Source organism: Bufo bufo, chromosome 6 (assembly GCF_905171765.1).
Source record: "Bufo bufo chromosome 6, aBufBuf1.1, whole genome shotgun sequence".
Lineage (NCBI taxonomy): Eukaryota > Metazoa > Chordata > Amphibia > Anura > Bufonidae > Bufo > Bufo bufo.
Window position 1 is genome coordinate 331,604,733 of NC_053394.1, and position 21,796 is coordinate 331,626,528.

Sequence of the window (21,796 nt, forward strand, 5' to 3'; positions counted from 1 at the left end):
TCTGTAGTCAGATGTATATTGGCACCGACACTATGTGCCAGAGATATATTCACTTGCTGCAGAACGTGGCCATATAGTTCAGGGATGCCCTTCTGGGAGAAATATTTCCTCCCAGGGACCTTCCATTGCGGTGTGCCAATGTCCACAAATTTTCTGAAGGCCTCCGAGTCCCCCAATTTAAATGGCAGTAGTTGGCGGGCTAGCAGTTCCGACAAGCCAGTGGTCAGTCGTTGGGCAAGAGGATTATCCAGCATCATCATTTTTTTTTTGCTCGAACATTTGGGCCACAGAAGCCTGCCTTGTGCCAGATGAACGCGATGACATCACGGTGGAAGGTGGAGGGGAGGACAAATGGGAGGAGAGAGGAGAAGGAGAAGTGGCAGGACGTGGAGCGCTGGGAGTGTGGCTTTGTGGGTTCTGATGGCGTTGCTCCCACTGGGCTCGGTGATGGGAGGCCAGGTGCCTTCTTAAGGCGGTCGTCCCTAAGTGACTGTTGGGCTTACCGCTGCAGATGGCAACACTATTGTCAGCATCTGACACGTTAAAAAAAGCCCACACTGCTGAGCCATGTGCCGGCGTCCTGGGAGCGCAAGATGTGACCGTGCATGGTGGATGGCTTGCTCCAGATACATTTGCAGTCTGCTTTTTCCCTCCTGTGCACTGCGAGTTCTGCCTGCTTCTCCTCCTTCTCCTCCCTATCTGCTGCTTTGTCTCTCCCTCTGAACTCCCCTCCTCTTCCTCTCTTGTGGGCACCCACGTGACGTCCATCGACACGTCATCATCGTCACCTTCACCACCACTGACATTAGAGATCTCGGAGTAGGCAGTAACAGTGGGGACCACCCTCCTTGGGCTGATCTGGGTACTGTTGTCAGACCGCTGGGTGGAGGCTAGAGTTGAGCGAACCCGAACTGTAAAGTTCGGGTTCGTACCGAACTATAGGTTTTTCGTCACACGGACCCAAACCCGAACATTTACGTAAAAGTTCGGGTTCGGTGTTCGGCGATTTCTATGGCGCTTTTTGTAAGGCTGCAAAGCAGCCAATCAACAAGCATTATACTACTTGCCCCAAAAGGCCATCACAGCCATGCCTACTATTGGCATGGCTGTGATTGGCCAACTGCAGCATGTGACCCAGCCTCTATTTAAGCTGGAGTCACTTAGCGCCGCCCGTCACTCTGCTCGGATTAGTGTAGGGAGAGGCTGCAGCTGCTGTGAGGGAGAGATCAGGGAGCAATCTTATCAAGAACTGGTTCATGTACTCAGCGATCTACAGAAAAAGTGTTTTGTGGGTGCAGTGCACAATTTTTTTAAGCCTGCCCTGAGCCAACTACTGCTGAAAACAAACTTTTTTTTCTTCATTTCATCAATATCAATACCTTATCGGCAGCCATTTTATGCAACGATAGTGCACCAGCATAGGCTATCTGCAAGTCCAGAAATACAGCTTTGGCATACTGGGGTGAAAAAACCCTCTAATATACTGCACATCTTGGATTAGACAAGCATAAGGACAGAAATACAGCTTTTCTCTTACTGGGGTAAAAAAAAACCTCTGATATACTGCACATCTGTGATTACACGTGCATAAGTGATTGTCACATTTAGGCCAGAAATATGCCTTTTTGGTTTCTGGGGTGAAAAAAGCCTCTGATATACTGAACATCTGGGATAAGACGTGCATAAGTGACTGTCACATTTAGGCCACAAATACCGCTGTCATATAGAGTTTTAAATCTCTCAAAATGCTCTGTTGTATTGCTGGGTGACATGAACCCCTTTTTGCCGTGAATGAACCCCTGCTGTGCCTGGGTGACAGGGGCCTAAATCTCTCAAAATCATCTATTCTATTGCTGGGTGACATGTACCCCCTTTTGCCGTGAATGAACCCCTGCTCTGCATTGCTGACAGGGGCCTAAATCTCTCAAAATCCTCTGTTGTATTGCTGGGTGACATGAACCCCCTTTTGCCGTGAATGAACCCCTGCTGTGCCTGGGTGACAGGGGCCTAAATCTCTCAAAATCCTCTGTTCTATTGCTGGGTGACATGTACCCCCTTTTGTCGTGAATGAACCCCTGCTCTGCATTACTGACAGGGGCCTAAATCTCTCAAAATCCTCTGTTCTATTGATGGGTGACATGTACCCCCCTTTGCCGTGAATGAACCCCTGCTCTGCATTGCTGACAGGGGCCTAAATCTCTCAAAATCCTCTGTTGTATTGCTGGGTGACATGTACCCCCTTTTGCCGTGAATGAACCCCTGCTCTGCATTGCTGACAGGGGCCTAAATCTCTCAAAATCCTCTGTTGTATTGCTGGGTGACATGAACCCCCTTTTGCCGTGAATGAACCCCTGCTGTGCCTGGGTGACAGGGGCCTAAATCTCTCTAAATCCTCTGTTGTATTGCTGGGGGACATGAACCCCCTTTTGCCGTGAATAAACCCCTGCTCTGCATTGCTGACAGGGGCCTAAATCTCTCAAAAGCGTCTGTTCTATTGCTGGGTGACATGAACCCCCTTTTGCCGTGAATGAACCCCTGCTGTGCCATTGCTGACAGGGGCCTAAATCTCTCAAAATCCTCTGTTGTATTGCTGGGTGACATGAACCCCATTTTGCCGTGAATGAACCCCTGCTCTGCATTGCTGACAGATCGGAAGATGCGCGACTACAAGCGCACGCTGATGATAGCATTCCCACCTGACAGAGGGGGCACAGTGGAAGCACAAGGCGAAGGCAGAGGAGGAGGAAGAGGTCGCCAACGCAGCTGGGGCACCGCCAGCACCTGAGAAGGCAGGGTAGCATGGCCCAAATGTGGAAAAGCTTTGTCAGCCTTGGAGGTGCTGACCTGCCCTGCAGCCAGTGTATAGTGTGAACGTGTGTTTAGCACGGCAGAGAGCATTATCACAGGCCACAGCAAATGTGGACAAGCTTACGTTTATTAAAATGAACCAGGCATGGATCCCACAGGACTTGTCTGTACGTTGTGCAGAATAGACATTTATACCAGCCTCAACCATCCATTCTTGTACTCAAGTGCACTTATTCTTAGTTTTATTTTGTTATATGTCCCAATATTTTGGGGGATACCCCAATTTAAAAATAAAAAATAACACAAATCAGTGTTGGCTACCTATTCCTCCTTCACCGCCGCTTCCACCTACACCGCCACGTCAACCTACACCGCCACATCCACCCATCCACCGCCTCTTCAACCTCCTACTCCTAGATCCAGATTGTTATTTTAAATTTTTCTGTATTTTATGTTATTTTAAGTCATTTCCCTATCCACATTTGTTTGCAGAACAGTTGCCATGCTATTAAGCACATTTTGATGCCTTTGCTGCCCTCTAGCCCTTTCCAGGACTATTTTAGAGCCATTTTAGTGCCCAAAAGTTCGGGTCCCCATTGACTTCAATGGGGTTCGGGGTCAAGTTCGGGATAAGTTCGGGTCCCGAACCCGAACTTTTTTTTCAAGTTCGGCCGAACCTGCCGAACCCGAACATCCAAGTGTCCGCTCAACTCTAGCGGAGGCCATTGCTACCTCCTCTTCCTCATGCGATGCCAAGAATAGCTGCGCATCGGTAACGTCTGGGAATGGATGGGAATATAATTCCTCTGACTCGAGTGGAGGGGCTATGGTGGTGGTTTCTTTGGGGGTGCACACAGCAGAGAGTGAGGAAGGGTGCAGATACAGAGGTCGAGGAGGGTGAAGAAGCGGAAGGCTGAGTGAGCCACTCAACCAACTCTGGTGCGCCCTTTGAAGTTATCGCAAGCGCCATCTGCAACTTCCCACTTAGGCTCCGGCCTGGTGCACCTGCCCGTCCCCTACCATCCCTGCGGAATGGTCTGCCTCTTCCTCTGCCTGTCATTTTTTAAATGACTCTCTGCTTAAGTCCGTACAGAAGAGCAGTATTTGTGGAAGAAGGTATATCGCAGCCCTCAATAGGTATTTGGTGGAAAAAGGTATATATCAATAGCACCCCTCAATCAGTATTTTATGGTAGAAGGTATACAGCACCCTTCAATCAGTATTTTGCGGAAACAGGTATATAGCACCCCTCAATCAGTATTTGGTGGAAACAGGTATATGAAACCCTTAATCAGTATTTTGTGGAAGCAGGTGTATCGCAGCCCTCAATCAGTATTTGGTGGAAGAAGGTATATAGCAATAGCACCCCTCAATCAGTATTTTTTGGAAGAAGGCATATAGCACCCCTCAATCAGTATTCGTGGAAGAAGGTATATCGCAGCCCTCAATCAGTATTTCGTGGAAAAAGGTATATATCAATAGCACCCCTCAATCAGTATTTTATGGAGGAAGGTATATGGCACCCTTCAATCAGTATTTGGCGGAAACAGGTATATAGCACCCCTCAATCAATATTTGGCGGAAACAGGTATATGGAACCCCTCGATCAGTATTTTGTGGAAGCAGGTGTATCGCAGCCCTCAATCAGTATTTGGTGGAAGAAGGTATATAGCAATAGCACCCCTCAATCAGTATTTTGTGGAAGAAGGTATATAGCACCTATCAATCAGTATTTGGTGGAAACAGGTATATAGCACCCCTCAATCAGGATTTTGTGAAAGAAGAAGGTATATAGCACCCCTCAATCAGTATTTGGCAGAAACAGGTATACTGTATGGCACCCCTCAATCAGTATTTTGTGGAAGCAGGTGTATCGCAGCCCTCAATCAGTATTTGGTGGAAAAAGGGATATAGCAATAGCACCCTTCAATCAGTATATAGTGGAAGAAGGTATATGGCACCGCTCAATCAGTATTTGGCAGAAACAGGTATATAGCACCTCTCAATCAGTATTTTGTGGAAACAGGTATATGGCACCCCTCAATCAGTATTTTGTGGAAGCAGGTGCATTGCAGCCCTCAATCAGTATTTGGTGGAAGAAGATATATGGCACCCCTGAATCAGTATTTGGCAGAAACAGGTATATAGCACCCCTCAATCAGAATTTTGTGGAAGAAGGTATATCACATCCCTCAAGCAGTTTGTTTTGGGGCAACAGGTATATCACACCCGTTGCAATTAGTTACTCCAATAGCGTTTGTCCCTCTATCTAGCTGCGGTATCTCAGCAGAACCGCACACAACTGCTGCACAATACAAATGCACTATAATATAATTTCTATGTTAGAAAGTATATTAGAAGTATATCACACCCCTCTATATCACACCTATCGATAGTACACCTATACGGACTTTTGTGGCCCTATTAGCTAGCGTTTGGTGTCCCTAAGTTCCTAACAAAGCAACCTCTACCTACACTGGCAAAACACATAATGTAAAATGGCTGCCAGATCGGGTTCTGTTTGTCCATGTGCTAAAACGTCTCAATTGGCTATCCTGTCCTACCTGATGGATGTGTCATGGGTCAAAGTTCGTCACTATGCAAAAAAAATATGGCGCGTGCAAATATAGCCATAAGTTTGCATGTTTGGCGAATTGCGAACGAGCAAAGTTTGCTGCGAAACAACTGCCGGGCGAACTGCAAGGCCACCGCAAGGCTAAGCTCCGTTCACTTGAATGGAGCTTAGCCCCGCCCAGGCCAGTGATACTAGTCGTGACGTCACTGGGCCAGCGGTAAACAGTGAGAAGGCCGCGGCGCTGCTGGAGTGCCGCTGCCTTCTCAAACAGCTGATCGGCGGGGGTCCCGGGTGTCGGACCCCCGCCGATCAGATGCTGATGATCTGTCCAGAGGATAGATCATCAGTTAAAACAAACTGTAGAACCCCTTTAACTTCCTTTTTGTTTAGACTTTCTCGCTTAAAATGTTCGTCCCATTTCGCAGTTTCCCAGAGTTATGGAAACAGCACACGGCATTATCCTTTTTGCAGTCCACATATTAGTACGAATGTGGCCCATGTGCTGTCCGCAGACCCACTGTTTAGACATCTGATAGACATCTATTAAGACTGGCGATTGATATGCCGGTCTTAATCCCTGTGTGCTGGTTGTGAATAGGCCGAAATTTTGTTGAGACCTTTGACGTTTGCTGCAGTCGGCTATGCGACATGATTTAATATACACTGCGTGCAGAATTATTAGGCAAATTAGTATTTTGACCACATCATCCTCTTTATGCATGTTGTCTTACTCCAAGCTGTATAGGCTAGAAAGCCTACTATCAATTAAGCATATTAGGTGATGTGCATCTCTGTAATGAGAAGGGGTGTGGTCTAATGACATCAACACCCTATATTAGGTGTGCATAATTATTAGGCAACTTCCTATCCTTTGGCAAAATGGGTCAAAAGAAGGACTTGACAGGCTCAGAAAAGTCAAAAATAGTGAGATATCTTGCAGAGGGATGCAGCACTCTTAAAATTGCAAAGCTTCTGAAGCGTGATCATCGAACAATCAAGCGTTTCATTCAAAATAGTCAACAGGGTCGCAAGAAGCGTGTGGAAAAACCAAGGCGCAAAATAACTGCCCATGAACTGAGAAAAGTCAAGCGTGCAGCTGCCAAGATGCCACTTGCCACCAGTTTGGCCATATTTCAGAGCTGCAACATCACTGGAGTGCCCAAAAGCACAAGGTGTGCAATACTCAGAGACATGGCCAAGGTAAGAAAGGCTGAAAGACGACCACCACTGAACAAGACACACAAGCTGAAACGTCAAGACTGGGCCAAGAAATATCTCAAGACTGATTTTTCTAAGGTTTTATGGACTGATGAAATGAGAGTGAGTCTTGATGGGCCAGATGGATGGGCCCGTGGCTGGATTGGTAAAGGGCAGAGAGCTCCAGTCCGACTCAGACGCCAGCAAGGTGGAGGTGGAGTACTGGTTTTGACTGGTATCATCAAAGATGACCTTGTGGGGCCTTTTCGGGTTGAGGATGGAGTCAAGCTCAACTCCTAGTCCTACTGCCAGTTTCTGGAAGACACCTTCTTCAAGCAGTGGTACAGGAAGAAGTCTGCATCCTTCAAGAAAAACATGATTTTCATGCAGGACAATGCTCCATCACACGCGTCCAAGTACTCCACAGCGTGGCTGGCAAGAAAGGGTATAAAAGAAGAAAATCTAATGACATGGCCTCCTTGTTCACCTGATCTGAACCCCATTGAGAACCTGTGGTCCATCATCAAATGTGAGATTTACAAGGAGGGAAAACAGTACACCTCTCTGAACAGTATCTGGGAGGCTGTGGTTGCTGCTGCACACAATGTTGATGGTGAACAGATCAAAACACTGACAGAATCCATGGATGGCAGGCTTTTGAGTGTCCTTGCAAAGAAAGGTGGCTATATTGGTCACTGATTTGTTTTTGTTTTGTTTTTGAATGTCAGAAATGTATATTTGTGAATGTTGAGATGTTATATTGGTTTCACTGGTAAAAATAAATAATTGAAATGGGTATATATTTGTTTTTTGTTAAGTTGCCTAATAATTATGCACAGTAATAGTCACCTGCACACACAGATATCCCCCTAAAATAGCTAAAACTAAAAACAAACTAAAAACTACTTCCAAAAATATTCAGCTTTGATATTAATGAGTTTTTTGGGTTCATTGAGAACATGGTTGTTGTTCAATAATAAAATTAATCCTCAAAAATACAACTTGCCTAATAATTCTGCACTCCCTGTAGAGTAAGATCATTTTCCATGCCAAAAACTGGAAAATGATGAATGAGACGGTCCTAAGCCAGCTCGCCCTCTTCCCTACCCACACCATGCCCCCTTTTTTGGTCACTTCGCAAAAGTGGCGACAGTGGGGAAAAGTGTCAGATTTTGCTGCAAAACGCCTTTGCGGCAAATTCTGGGACCTAAATACGCCTAAAAGTGGTGTAAAAAAGATAATAAATGAACCCCCCCCTATCTATCTTTTTGTGGAACAAACATACTGATGTGGAAAGTGCATGGCTAAAGTCAATAGGTCCACCAAAAATGAAGACATAACCCAGACCGCATCTGTATTCTGCAGAGCCACAATTTGCGGCTCTCAAAACTGATACGGTCGTGTGCATGGCGCTTAAGACACCGTTTTTTCAAACAACTCCTAAACATGGCATAAACATTAGTCTTATTTCTGAGTAAATTGCAGCCGGTGCCATGAACTGTATTAATGTCTTTCTGATTGTGTCAGGCATTGACATTAGTGAGCACACAATCACAGTCCGGATTATAAAATCACACATAATGGCGCAGTTGATGCTCGCCTTTGGAATAATGAACTTTACATAGCTTGTTCTCTTTTCACAGTTGTGAATGATGTTTTATTGCTTCTGTTTGTTCTCTGCCGGAAGTAAAGATTTATAGAGATAACTAATTATATTCTGGAGGAAACCAGAAGTATTTTTTCCATGTGTCTTATCAGATGGTGTGGCGAGGAGTAAATTCATAGTACCTGACAAGATGAGCGCTCTAAGTCTCAGTGTTATCGCTGGATCTCTGTTTTCCAGATTCAGTTAAATTGGTTTGATTTCTGAGCTTTCACTGACAGAATAACCCAATTTGCTCATGCAAATCTCTAAGGACCTTCTGAATGGTGGTATTGTTCTGCAGCATGTCGTCCAGGTTCATATTCAAGCATACAGTTATTGCCACATTTCAGACTGTAATCATATAATGTGTAATTACTGTATATGATACATGCGTCCTGAGTAGACTGGACAAAACCTTAGAAGAAGCCATTTAACAAACATGAAAATAATTTTTGAATATTTTCTGTGCTGAGATATGATTGCTTGATTTTATAGGATCAAAGGCTGAATATAGAGTTCCATGGTACCATATCTTTTTCAACATTTTGTCAGGTGCAGAGTTGTTCTGGAGGCCTAGATCATCAAAAAGACCCCAAAACTCACTTGAAAATTCTATATATATGCGGGTACATCAAAATATTTAGTCAATTGACCAAGGTCTCCATGACAACACATCACACAAGGTCTCCATGGCAACACATCATCTGACAAAAACCAGCAAGTGTTGTCAGAAGATTTCTTCAGGCTTCCAGTCTGTAGATTCCAATGACCAACACAAATTGCTCATTGATCTTGTAGAGTTTGGGTTTTGAATTAGAAGGACGTAAACGTAGATGATGACTACGTCGAAAAGCCATGTAGCTAGTTGATTGTTCTTAGATCCTAAGTTTGGACTCCATTGGGGGAATTTACAAAGGTTGGTGTTTTAAACGTCGTTCTTAGCCCAAACTGTGCTGGAGTGAGATGCAACACATTTATTAAGAAGTCCAGGCCTTAAAACATATGCCACATTTTTGAGTTATAATTTCCAACAGCTCCTGTCAGGCCACAGGAGGCCATGTTATGAGATGGCATACATTTACGTTGCACCATAATTTCCACCAATGAATGTCGCAGAATTTGTGCACAAATGAGGCCTGTGCCAAAATTTTGCAAACTCATTCATAAATCCCCCCCATGTGTCCATGTGGTCTTAGAAGTGGTCCTATCTTCTACACTTTGAAGGAGCATGTCACAATTTTATCTGTCTGCGGTCGCACCATGCTCAAGCCGCTACAACGTTCCCAGATGTTTTCAATTCTACAGGACCAGCAAGTGGCTTGCTCCTGTCACTGCTCCTGGCACTTGCAGGCCTCTGCGATCACATCTGCTTAAACGATATATCACTGCTCATATATAGCCCTCTTTCCAGTGCCCTTGATGTATCATTCAAGCAGATGTGACCACTGACAACTGTGATTGGCCTCAGCGGTTACAGGTCCAAGCAACTTCCTGGTCCTATGGAGGTTGCCGGGAATGGACTATGGCTGTTGGCTTCTAGGCCAGATAACCGTTTTAATATGGCGGTATAGGAGCCCTGAGACATGGATGTTGATCTGGTGGATTAGAGGTATCGCCTTTACATTATTTTTCTTCAGAGCCATTATTTTTACTTATTTATCATACATATTGTAATGGACTGATTTGATTCTTTACTGCATTTTCATTTGTTTCAGTTTCGTACGGTCTTGTATATTATGTTTGTATGAAGTGAAATGCATTTTCCTCCATATCTCTACAAGTCTGTACTTATTAGTGTGCTATCGGTAAGGCTTCTCTTTCATCTTTCGCGTCTAGTTTCTTTTCACATCGCCTTCTATAGTGTCACCAAATCTGGAATCCATAAACATAAAATAGAATTCTGGACCTTTGTGCACAGCCCCATCTATATCTGATCTTGGCTTAGAACCAAGCTCATATTTAGCCTTCTTTCCAGTAAATTTATTCTGAAAAGAAAAATGGTAAAACTAGTAGTACGAGAAATGAAATGTAAAACTGAGCTAAAATGTCCATGATGTGATTTTTGTTAGCTCATAGAACAATAGCGCCATGGCCAAGTGCCCACGTGCCGTCATTCCAACAACTGATGAAATTGGTTCTCTGCTAATAAATGGAGGAACCTGCTAGTCGCTCGCTATCATGTGTCTGTCTTGTGCCAGAACAAACCTCTTTGCCACTTGCTCAATGCTTTGTTTCCATTTTACTTGTCATCTAGCTGTAATAATAAGATATTAACATTAAAAAGACAGTGTAGAAATTAGCAAATGTCGTTTTGGTCAGGACCAAAAGAAAAAAAAAGTAACAATAATAACGTTATATATCAGTAGGGACAATGTGAGATACTGCACGCCATACAGGTGATTTATGTTATTAGAAATTACCTATCTGCATAAATAGGCAACCACCCCACTCTTCCTCTTTCCCCTGACGAAGCCAATTGGCGAAACACATTGGGTAGGTGAGGGACACTGGGATGGGAGTTTTGTGCTGGCAGTCAGGTGGATCTTGGTATCCCTAAGGCTGTATATGCACCTGCACTTTATGTAATTTGTACTTACCTTTTGAGGTTTTACAAGTATATTTTAGTTATCTATGCTCTTGTACTTGTGATATGTATGTTATACCCCTGATACAAATGCCCTGTATCATCAATATAATGCATTTTATGTAATCAGTACCTCTTGTGGTTAATGGGCCTTTTTTATATATATTCAGGTGGTCCGATAAGTATACTATAGCCATTTGTGCTTTTGTACTCACGATATGTATGCTATACCCCTGATATAAATGCCCTGTACTACCTATATAATGTTATGTCACCAATAGAGGAAATGACTACTGATATGTACAGAGTATGACATTTGGCCACCCCCTTTCCAGTTGTCCCTTCTTCATGTATTGTGTGGATTTCTAAATGTTTTTTAATACTTTCATGTGATATTAAGAAAGATATATATATATTTTTATCTATATACTTGGTTTTGACTTTTTGATGATCTGGGTATACACATTTTTCTGATAGGTGATATAGTAGTGTCTATGTGGCCCTTATAGGTCAGTTATAGGTTACTTTCCTGATATAATTTGTATCAATGCATCAGGACTTACCTACCACAGATATTCATTAAGTGGGATATTTTCAAATCATGACTGGCTGAGGACTCGAGGTGAGGAACACTTGGGGTTATTAATCAAACTGGTGTAAAGTAGAACTGGCTTATTTGCCCATAGCAACCAATCAGATTCCACCTTTCATTTTTGACAGGTTTGAAAGGTGGAATCTGATTGGTTGCAACCAAGCCAGTTTTACTTTACACCAGTTTGATAAATGTCCCCAACTGTGTTACAGGATAAACTCCTCCTCTGTGCTACACCAGCTTGTTTTAGTTGCATCTCACCGTGGTGGAGATTTTTTAAAACTGGTGTAAAGTAGAAGTGGCTTAGTTGCCCAAAGCTCTGAAAAATAAAAGGGGGAATCTGAATGGTTGCTAAGGGCAACTAAGCCAGTACTACTTTACACCAGTTTTGATAGATCTCCCCCTATGACTTTAGGGTTTAGACCACACCAGAAATGGAAAGTAAATGAATCTACTTAATTTGATTTCTTTATTCATAATTCCATTCCAAAGGACCACCTTAAAACGCCCAGGACCAAATTCAGAATAAGTAACAAGACCCCCAACTATGATGAGTATTTCTTAGCATTTACTTCCTCATATTAAGTGAGACTGACCTTTTGGGCCTCCTCTGGCATCAGGGCCAAGTACAGTAGAAACCACAACCTCTGCGGCCCTGTTCCCCACAAGTCCATCTCGTCACAAAAAAACAGTCGCAATCTTCACAATTAACATGTCCTAATATCATTGTTGATCTCCATCATATGCCATTATTGTTCATACATCTACCATATCTACTGTACCCTAAGGAACCAATCAGAAATAAGTCCACCTCGCCTCCTTCTCTACGTTCCCATCACGTGTCTAAATTGAAATGAGTTTTTCCCTGTACTATTTAATGAGGCTAAGCAATTACAGAGAACAGCTTCCAAACGAGAATGTTTGTGGAAAACAACATGTGCATAATTAGTCCTTAATGAGCCATTGTGTGTGCGGTATTTTTTTCCCTGTTAAACGTGCAATTAAATTTATAATGGTTTATAAGATGTAAAATAGCGTGAAAAGAGAGCAAGTGGATGGAGCCTGTACTCTTAACTCACTCCCTGCCAGATTTCTAAAAATCATATTTTTTTTTCTGTGTTTTCACTTAGATATAAATTTTTTCTAAAAAAAAGTTTCAGTGCTTTGGCAGGAGCTTGTTAGAGGATTTACTCACTCTGATATTATGCACTAAGAAATGTCAAATGTTAATTACATGAACGAGAACATAAAAAAAAATACTTTTTTTAACAAAAAATCTATACTTTACATCTTTCCTTGCTTTGTCACAATTGTACAAAAAACAAACAGCAAAAATAGAAAAAAAAAGTTGAAGATTAGTCTAAAACATTTCTACCCACCAATTAAGTCTCCAGGACAAGGTTTTATTGAGATCAAAAGGGGAAATTGACAAAGGGCCTCCCCTCCACCAACAACACCTTGCTTCTTCTATCCTCTTTAATAAACTCCCAGACAGTATGTGAATATGACAAGGAAGGATTGTGTTTGTTAAAGTCCACCATGGCGAACCTTGTTTTTGCCCAACAGCAGAGTTTAGGGAAGAGTGGAGCTGCTTCATACACATTAGAGTGATGTTGGGCCCTTTCAGCATTTATACAATCAGGGGCATAACAAGTGACCATGGGGTCCCTTAGTAAAACTTAGAATAGTGTCCCACTCAACCATCACAACTAGTGTTGAGCGAATCAAAGTTCAGGGAAAATTTTCCCTAAAATGGCGGTAAAAAAAAAAATCATGCTCAACTCATCCATTTGTGCGCAAAGAGTTTGCCGCAGCCATCTCGATCGAAGATCCCTTACGAAATCTTGTGCGTGGTGATGTATGACGTCACTATGCTTGCCAGTGCGTGAGATTTCAATCTGGATCTTCAATCAAGATGGCCGTGGCAGACTCTTCGCGATCAAAAGGATAAGGTTTTTAATTTGTTTATTTAATCGAATTAACCCCTGACAGCCCTCAATGGTCATTTCAGATGCCGCGATCAGAAATGAACATTTCGGTCTGCTTAACACACACAATGATGTCACAATAGTGGGAAAATACCCACAGTGATGTTACAGTGCAGCAATAATGCACACAGTGAGGTTATAGTACAGGCATAATGCACCCCGCAAGATCTTGACTTAACCACAACCATACACACAAAATCTTTACAGTGTAGACTGTGACATCACTGCTCAGGAAGGAAACACCTAATGATGTCACTATGCAGGTATAATGAACACATGATACAGGGATAGGACAAAAAATAACATTCTCCTCCATCTTCGATGGTCATCACTAACTGGACCTTATGTCTTAGAGGAGATGGGGCCCCCTTACTTGTTGAGCCCCAAAACAACTGCTATGCCTGCCACCATGATAATTGCGCTGATGTGTATTAGACACTCTTGCGCTTAGACATCTCTTGCATTTTTATAATTGGGAGGGAAGGTTATTATCCAGTCCAAGGCTGCCACTCAACAAGAGAATTAGCTTACCTGGCTTTGAGCATTATCTGTACAGATATAGTAAGTGATTCTAGTAATTTTATTAATTTAATACTAGCAAAAAAAAACTAATCAAATGAATGCACAATTATGTAACTTGCATTTGGAACAGAGGACATCTAGAACTGCACTTGTATACAGTAAGTACATGCTACATTTTTGTACACAGGTTTTCCCAGTTATTATATTCAGAACCAATATTTAGATGAGTAAATCCTGCACCATTGGCTCACCTAGGCCCTCCATGGGCCACTGTAAGTGCCTCTGTGTAGCATTGTCACGTGAATAGAATATGGCATGCGTGGTCAGTAAAGACTTTTGCTTATATGTAAAGTTGGAGGCACACTGAGGGACAGTATAGGCCAATGTTACAAGGTGTATACAAGGCACAATGATAAAAGGTGGTATTTTATAGCCATCTTGTGAAGCACCTTTGGGGTCCTTTGATTATCAGGTGGTACCTGGCACGTCGCCATCGATTAGGTGGAGTATCTTATACTTTCTGTCATGGTTTCGTAAATAAGCTTGAACGACTGAAGAGAATGTTTTATATTATTTTCTCATTTTGTGTTGCAGTAGGCTTAGCACTTGGTCGATGTCTCTTGGGTAGATGTAGCAATCAGTTCTTTCTCACATAACTGACCATAAACAAACTTGATTCACATTTTCCAAGTCTCATAAATTCTGCCACCATTACTGATTCTGGCCACTATTACCAGTCCTGTTAAATCTGAAATATTAATTGCCAAAGGGCGAGGGATTTCTTGACATTTGTCTTGTCACCTAAGATTTGTAGAGCATCTGTTCCAGGGGAAGTATGTGATTTACATTGAGAGTTTTCATAGTAGCGCAATGGTACTGCTGTATAGAACTGCCTTATGAAATCACTGGGAACTTATTGTACCGTGAAATGCCACAGGGAACAAAGCTGATACTATGGAAAAGGATTGAGGAGCATCACCTCTAAAACTAATGGGACATGGAAGGTGGAGGGCCATGTCATAGTGTTTGCCTTGGGACCCAAGAGCTTCAAACATGGCAGATAGTCCTGTGAAACAATTTAAATGTCTGAGGAGGTGGATATTATGGACATTTGTAAAATCTCATTGGCTAAACCTCTGACGTGGCCGTAGCAGCGATATGCATGGGGTTTATTCCACATTGTATGCGAGATCATTTATCCATTTGGAATTGGGTGTATACTAATGTCCAGGCTCAGACTGGCCCACAGGGGTAGAGGTGAATCCCCTGGTGGGCCCCTGAGCAAGGCGGCCCCTAGTCTTTCCACCCCTGCACAAGTGGCACATAATACAGTAGACTTACTGCACCACATACAGATAGGCAGTGTGTAGCACCTCAACCAGCCTAAGTTCATATGAAAAACTGGGTAGATTACTTAATTGGAATGTGTCATCATAAAATAACCTATTGTTTAGATGACATTTTTATGTTTAATGTATTTTTTTAAGAATTTATGTGGATATTATTTTTAATTTTCAATTTAAATATCTATATTTAAACAAAAACAATAAACTCCTGCAGTTTTTGAACTGGCCACTATGTCTTATAATTGGCGCCATGTCTTGGTTTGTACAGATTACTTCAATGCAGTTATCTGCTCATCTGTCATTCTAACCCTGCCTGTAATGATATCACCTCTGTGTATAGATAACACAGGATCTACTATTCACAATAGGTGATTGTCAAAGCTTAGAAAAAGATGTTAGGAAAAGAGAAAACAGCAGGTGGCGCTATACAGATAGATTTTATTGAATAACTCAGCAGCTGTAATACATTTTTAATTGCATAGAATTACAAAAGTATTCAGATGCAGGTGCTTTTTGAAAACTGTAGAATCTTTTTGTGGGACAACCCCCTTAAGGAACTACCCATTTTATTATTATTGATGCAATCAGGTGGCTGAGAGGCCTTATAAGTACAGAGGCCACCACCCGGTATCCTCTTTTCCCAGGAACCCACTGACTCAAAATCATTGCAGGGACCCCTATAATCAATCATCTGGTTAGTATCTTGCTGCTGTGGGCCCCCAAAAGAAATTTTACTGGTGGACCCTAGGCACCCCAGTCCGACACTGCTAATGTCACCTTAGTGTTATGCACAGGACACTTTTTAACCACTGGCACTTTGTGAGTTATTATCATGGAAGTCAGCCTCACTTATCAATTTGGCCTTATCAGGGGCTTGGGATGTAGCTTTGGAGTTGTTGTATATTTATTGACACTCCTTATGATTTTTTGGATTTTGGTGGGATGAATAAAAAGTTATTATTTAGATTTTTATGTTTTGGTGTGCTCCATGTTAAATCCCTACTAAAAGTTCCCATAGGCCAGATCATGGTTATGCATTGTTAGGCCTTTATCACATATCTGTTATAACATTGTGGAAAAATGGTCAGTGGTTCATCTGTGAAGATGTCTTTAAGAATCTGTGTTTGGCCCATGTGTTTGTTTTTTGCCCTCTGTGTGTCTTATGCATTCCACGGACACTACTAGGCTGAAAATGAGTCTCCAGAGCATTTCCTACCAATGATCCATGAAAACCACAGACCAAACACAAATAGCATCCATGTTGTGTGGTTTTCATGGACCCATAGACTAAAATGTATGTGAGAGATCCGTAATCACAGACAAAATAAGCCATGTTTCCGTGGTGTCACACATAGACCCATGGTCCATGGAGAACCACTGATGTGTGAATACACACATTAAAGTCAATGGGCACATGTGCTGTCCATGGTGACCACAGACTGACGGAATGGAAATAATCCATGAAATTCCATGACCATCCTACTTCCACCTTAGGAAAACTGCCCTTAGCTAATTTGTAAAACTAGTCATTTGTGGTAAGAAGTCATTTGTACTTACTGAGCCATGTTCAGTAATAGAAGCACCTGTTGTAAAAAGGGTGGTCTCATAATTCTCAGAATTATAACCCTAGATATTAATGTCCCTCATCTAGAACTCCCAAAGTCTATTAATGTTATTTTCTGCCTGTAATTCTTGTAATAAAATTGATTAAAGTCACAGCCTTGGCTTCTTCAGTTCATGATTCAAGGAATCTGAAGAATTTCTCCTGATACAAAGTATACCCTTCCATAATAATTTGCTTCTTCTGCCCATTTCACGGTGATCTTAATAATGGATTCTATTCAATACTGGCCAAGTGTAATATCTAACCTTGGGTTGGACAAGAAGCCATTTATCTACTCCCTTTCTATCATATACTGCATGTTTCACTCCCTAAAAATATATTTCACTGGTTTACAATGAGCGACTAATCACTTTTATTCTGCCTTACATTTGATACACTTTTTTGAACTTTTATTTTCTGTATGTCTTAATTTGTGTCTGATGAAAATCATGCTGGCCCCAATAGTTGTCAATAACGGAGGAGTTGATACAGTAGATCTGTTCTATGTACCCCTTATAACATGAGATCCGGATCACTGATCTTGGAGGTTCCTCTGTTAGCAGATTCGTACATATTTCTATGACACTGGCTGACCTGTTACATGTGCGCTTGGCAGCTGAAGGCGTCTGTGTTCGTCCCATGCTCATATCCGTCCGCATTACTGAGAAAAATGATGCTTTAATATATGCAAATGAGCCTCTAGGAGCACTGGGGGTGTTGTCATTACTCCCAGAGGCTCAGCTCTCTCTGCAACTGCTGCATCTTCTGCACTTTGATTGATAGGACCAGGCAGGTGTGATCACATTTACACTGCCTGGTCCTGGCAAGCAAAGTGCAGAGGGCAAAGCAGTTGCAGAGAGAGCAGAGCCTCCAGGAGTAATGGCAACGCCTCCGTTGCTCCTAGAGGCTCATTTGCATATATTAAAGCATCATTTTTCTCAGCAATGTGGACACATATGAACATGGGACCAACACACATGCCTTCAGTTACCAAGAGCACATGTAACAGGGCAGTTAGATTCCTTTAAGTAGGAGAGCTTCACTATACAGTCTTACTTTCTTGCTAGGTTTAGTAGGTCCACACTAAGGTGTACTGACTTTTTTTTTTACTTTTTACACACGAAAGTGCTAATATATTAAGACTGATGTTTCTTACGCCAATCTTGATAATAAGCCCTGATGGCATATGACGTGCCAGAATAATTAAGAGGTTATCATTCTAGCGCATCTTCTGGAGTTCCATGCATCAGAAAGTAAAATCTATGCTAGGAGGGAGCTGGCTTAGATTTCAGGTGTAATGTGTGGCATTTTCCTGTAAATTTGGCAGTTGAACCTCCCACTGCCCACTCTCGTCCACTTTTTGTGAAAGTGGTAAGGGTGGTGGAGAAGGGGGAAAAGTCACAAATTATGCTGCAAAAAGGCACTTTGGACAAAATGTGTGGTTTTGTACAACAGAAAACTTGACTGGTACATTCCCATCTAAGTCCTCATGGCCATATTACTGATCTGTGACATGGTCTCCATAGCCTGCTAAGGGCACATACTGCAGTATATATATATATATATATATATATATATATATATAAAGTGCCAGACTTAACTTACCGGTATACCTTAAAATGATGTACATTCGGTTCAGTAGATTCCCAGGTTTTTCAGTGTGGTGACCCTTATATAGATTATAAATGTGAATCTGACAGATAACACTGAATTCATACAGAGGCATGTGGTGTTACAGTACGGTCATAGATGCCACCAGTCTCGATTTTGCCTGAACAATCCTAAGAAATGGATTGCAAAAGTGGGTTTGTGCAGACCTTGTCTGAGAACATTCCTAGGTAGCTGAGGAATTCCCAGGTGTTTCCAATTTTGGCCATGCAAATGTTGGCAAGTATGTAAGGCCACAGAAACCTCTAAGGGCGCATCTCATTATACAAAGCTCTCACATGAGCATAACTAGACAACCCCTTGAGAATTGTAATGGTAGCCATATCCGTTCTCACCCAACCTTGCCATAAGCATATGATATGAATAAATATTTTACAACCTTGAAGAAGACCATTCCAAAAAATATATTTGAGGGAACTGTTCTTTGCAGTGTCAGACAAGACGAAAACCTCTAGTCCATGTCTCCTCTACACGTCTAGGTTACTGGGAACATATAAAGCTTAGCTTCTGACCTCTTTGTCCATGAATATGAGAAAAAGGGTTTTAATTCATATTTTTGTCTTGTAGTTTGATGGGGAGAACATGTATATGAGTATGAATGAAAGTAACCAGGACTTCCTTTCGACAAATCAGGTAGGTTCCGCTCTGTTTCCCTTGTCACACTTGTGGTATAGTGGTTATCGTTGACAGTAGATGCAAAGGTCCTCCTGGCTGACTTACGCTAATGGAAAATATGGTGGAAAGCTGCTGGAAATCATCAGATTATACTTTTAATTCCTTATGTACTCAATTATCAATCCAGGATTAGACAAACATGGTGGCTTTCTTCCAAAAACAACTTCAAGTTGTGCGTGCTATTGTAGCTCAGCCTTATTCACTTCGATGGAGCTGAGTTATGACACTCGACACAACCTATGGACAGTGATGGTGGTACTGTTTTCTAATCCATTAATATTATATAGGCAGGTGTCTTGACACTCTGCACCTCCACGATCAGCTGTTTGGAAGTAGTGTTGGACTACATAGCTCTGTTCATTGTGTAATGGATGGAGCTGGTTACTGCAGTGCTACTTCCACTGATGAAGGAACTGATTGGCTGATAGAAGATGGAGGTGGGTTTCAGACCACCGCTGATCTAATATTGATGACCTATCCTAGGGATGGGTCATCAATTGTTATATCCTGGATAACACCTTTAACACTGCATGCTCTGCTTACAGTGTCTCTTTTGTTATTTATATTGATATCACATTACAAGGGAACATATTTGTCCATCTATACCAGTAGTGTGCAACCTTAGGCCATAGCCTGTACTCTACTGGTCTACACCATGACCATCAAAGGAGCCAAGAAATAATGCCACTGCAATAGCGGGAGAAATGTGATCGGTGCTGCCCTGTTACTTTGAAGCACTGGAGTTCTGGGTAAGAATCTGACCAAGGGCAACTTATTCATGGAGTCTGTATGTTCTCTGTGTATTTCCTTCTACATACTGATAGGTTAAAGGAGACCTAACCCTTTGATGAAGGAACGCTTTTCGGAGAACTCTGCACCATTGGGTTTCATCTGCTCTGCTTGGCTTTTTGGAGTACGGACCATATACTTTCTATGGATCAATACTCTGAGACACATTCCTTCATCAAAGGTTTAGGTCTTCCTTGACCTATTAGTATGTAGAAGAAAATACACAGAGAATATACAGACTCTATGAATAAGTTGCCCTTGGTGAGAATTGAATCCCAAGACCCCAGTGCCGTCCCAATCACGTATCTCCTGCAGTTGCTTGCTCCATTTTGCAGTGGTTTCACCAAAGGTTAAGGTCAACTTTAGTTAGCTCCATATGAAATTGGCCCTCATGCATGTCTGAGATAGGGAAATTAGATTGGACACCCAGGAGGTAACAGGGACTGATGCGAATAATCTCAAAAGTACATAGATTTCTTTTTTTAACAGACTAAATAAACTGTGGGGATTTGACTCTGAGCACTTGAGACGCCATCTTGGCAATGTTCCCCATATTAAACGTTGCATCGCCTTGTCTACCGCTAGATTTTGGAGCTTCATGCACCATCCTTGCAGCTACTATCACTGTCTGGATAACTCAATGCAGTATTACAATGAGAAACATAAAACGTGGTTAGTGTCACTTTAAACCGCCCACGCCCCTGCTAACACCAGCTCCATGGCGGGGCCGTGTCTTGTTAGTCCCATCCAGATAAGTCACACGAGACAGCTGCCCCTTTCTCAGTGCACATTATGGCAGCTTTTAGGGCTGTCCGTGCCTGAAGGACAAATACAAATTATATAATTCTACCTATTTAAATCAAATCATTGACTGTAACTCGGAGTGAGATTTTCCGTTCCAAGCAGACGCCGGCGGTAATGAAAGATGACATCCAGTCATTGAGCAGTGACCTGTTGACCCCCTTGCAGAGAGGAGTGGGGGGGGGGGGACACATGGGGGATATAATTTGTGTGTGACTGGGATTGTATACGGAAGCCTGCTATTGTTTGGCCAGCACAAAGAGGGGCCTTTTCTGAAGAGTTAAAGGATGAATGGAGTGTGCAAATAATTGTGTCATTCTGGGCTTGTAGCCATTGGAGGATTCCTGATGACAAAGCTTTAATGGTTTCATACCGCGTTCCCACTAAGGACCCGGGGTGCGGCCATTGCTTTATGGGCTAAATGCTTATTTACTCTTTAAGTAACAGGAGGACTAAAACGGCGCAACTTAATTAGTAATTTGTGACATTAACAACACTATCTCCTTGCTCCAATGCAAGAGTTGAGCTGGAAAGATCTCTGCCGTCGTCCTGCCCTCCCTGCGCTCTTCTTCTTACCTCCTTTCCTCTTCAGTTTATTCTCATTGCATTGCTCATTATGGTCTTTTATGTACTGCTAGGGACTTCCAGTGTTTCATCGTCTCAGTAGATAATGAACGCTCTGACCTATGTTGTCCATGACCTTCTCCATAAACAAGACCATAAAACCTAAAAAGTAAACCTATGCAGAGGCCTAAAGAGAACCTGTTATCACCCCTGACATGAGATGACAATTCTGGAGCCTTTATGCTTAAGACTCTGTGCTGTGCCCTTTATCCACTAATATTAATAAATGTACTACTGGGTGTTACCAGTTTGGGGGGGTGCCCTGCACAGTCTGGCACTATTCAATCAGTGCTGCCAGTGTCAGACTGTGCAGGGAGAGAAACAGGTAGGCTGGGGAGGACTGGGAATTTAAAGTGGCCCTGGAAAAAAAATCCTAAAA

At 42.4% G+C, this 21,796-nt stretch overlaps 1 protein-coding gene across 3 annotated transcripts in view; it reads left to right on the forward strand.

Moving 5' to 3' along the window:
• The window catches only part of TOX2 (TOX high mobility group box family member 2), a 131,129-nt gene that overhangs the window by 38,937 nt on the left and 70,396 nt on the right, over positions 1 to 21,796 (forward strand). For 2 of the 3 annotated variants that reach the window (XM_040437557.1, XM_040437559.1), the window contains exon 2: positions 19,096 to 19,161. The exons of the other annotated variant lie outside the window; for it this stretch is intronic. In XM_040437557.1, coding sequence (XP_040293491.1) covers positions 19,096 to 19,161 — 66 coding nt within the window. The remainder of the gene's footprint in view (positions 1 to 19,095; positions 19,162 to 21,796) is intronic. 3 annotated transcript variants of the gene reach the window in all.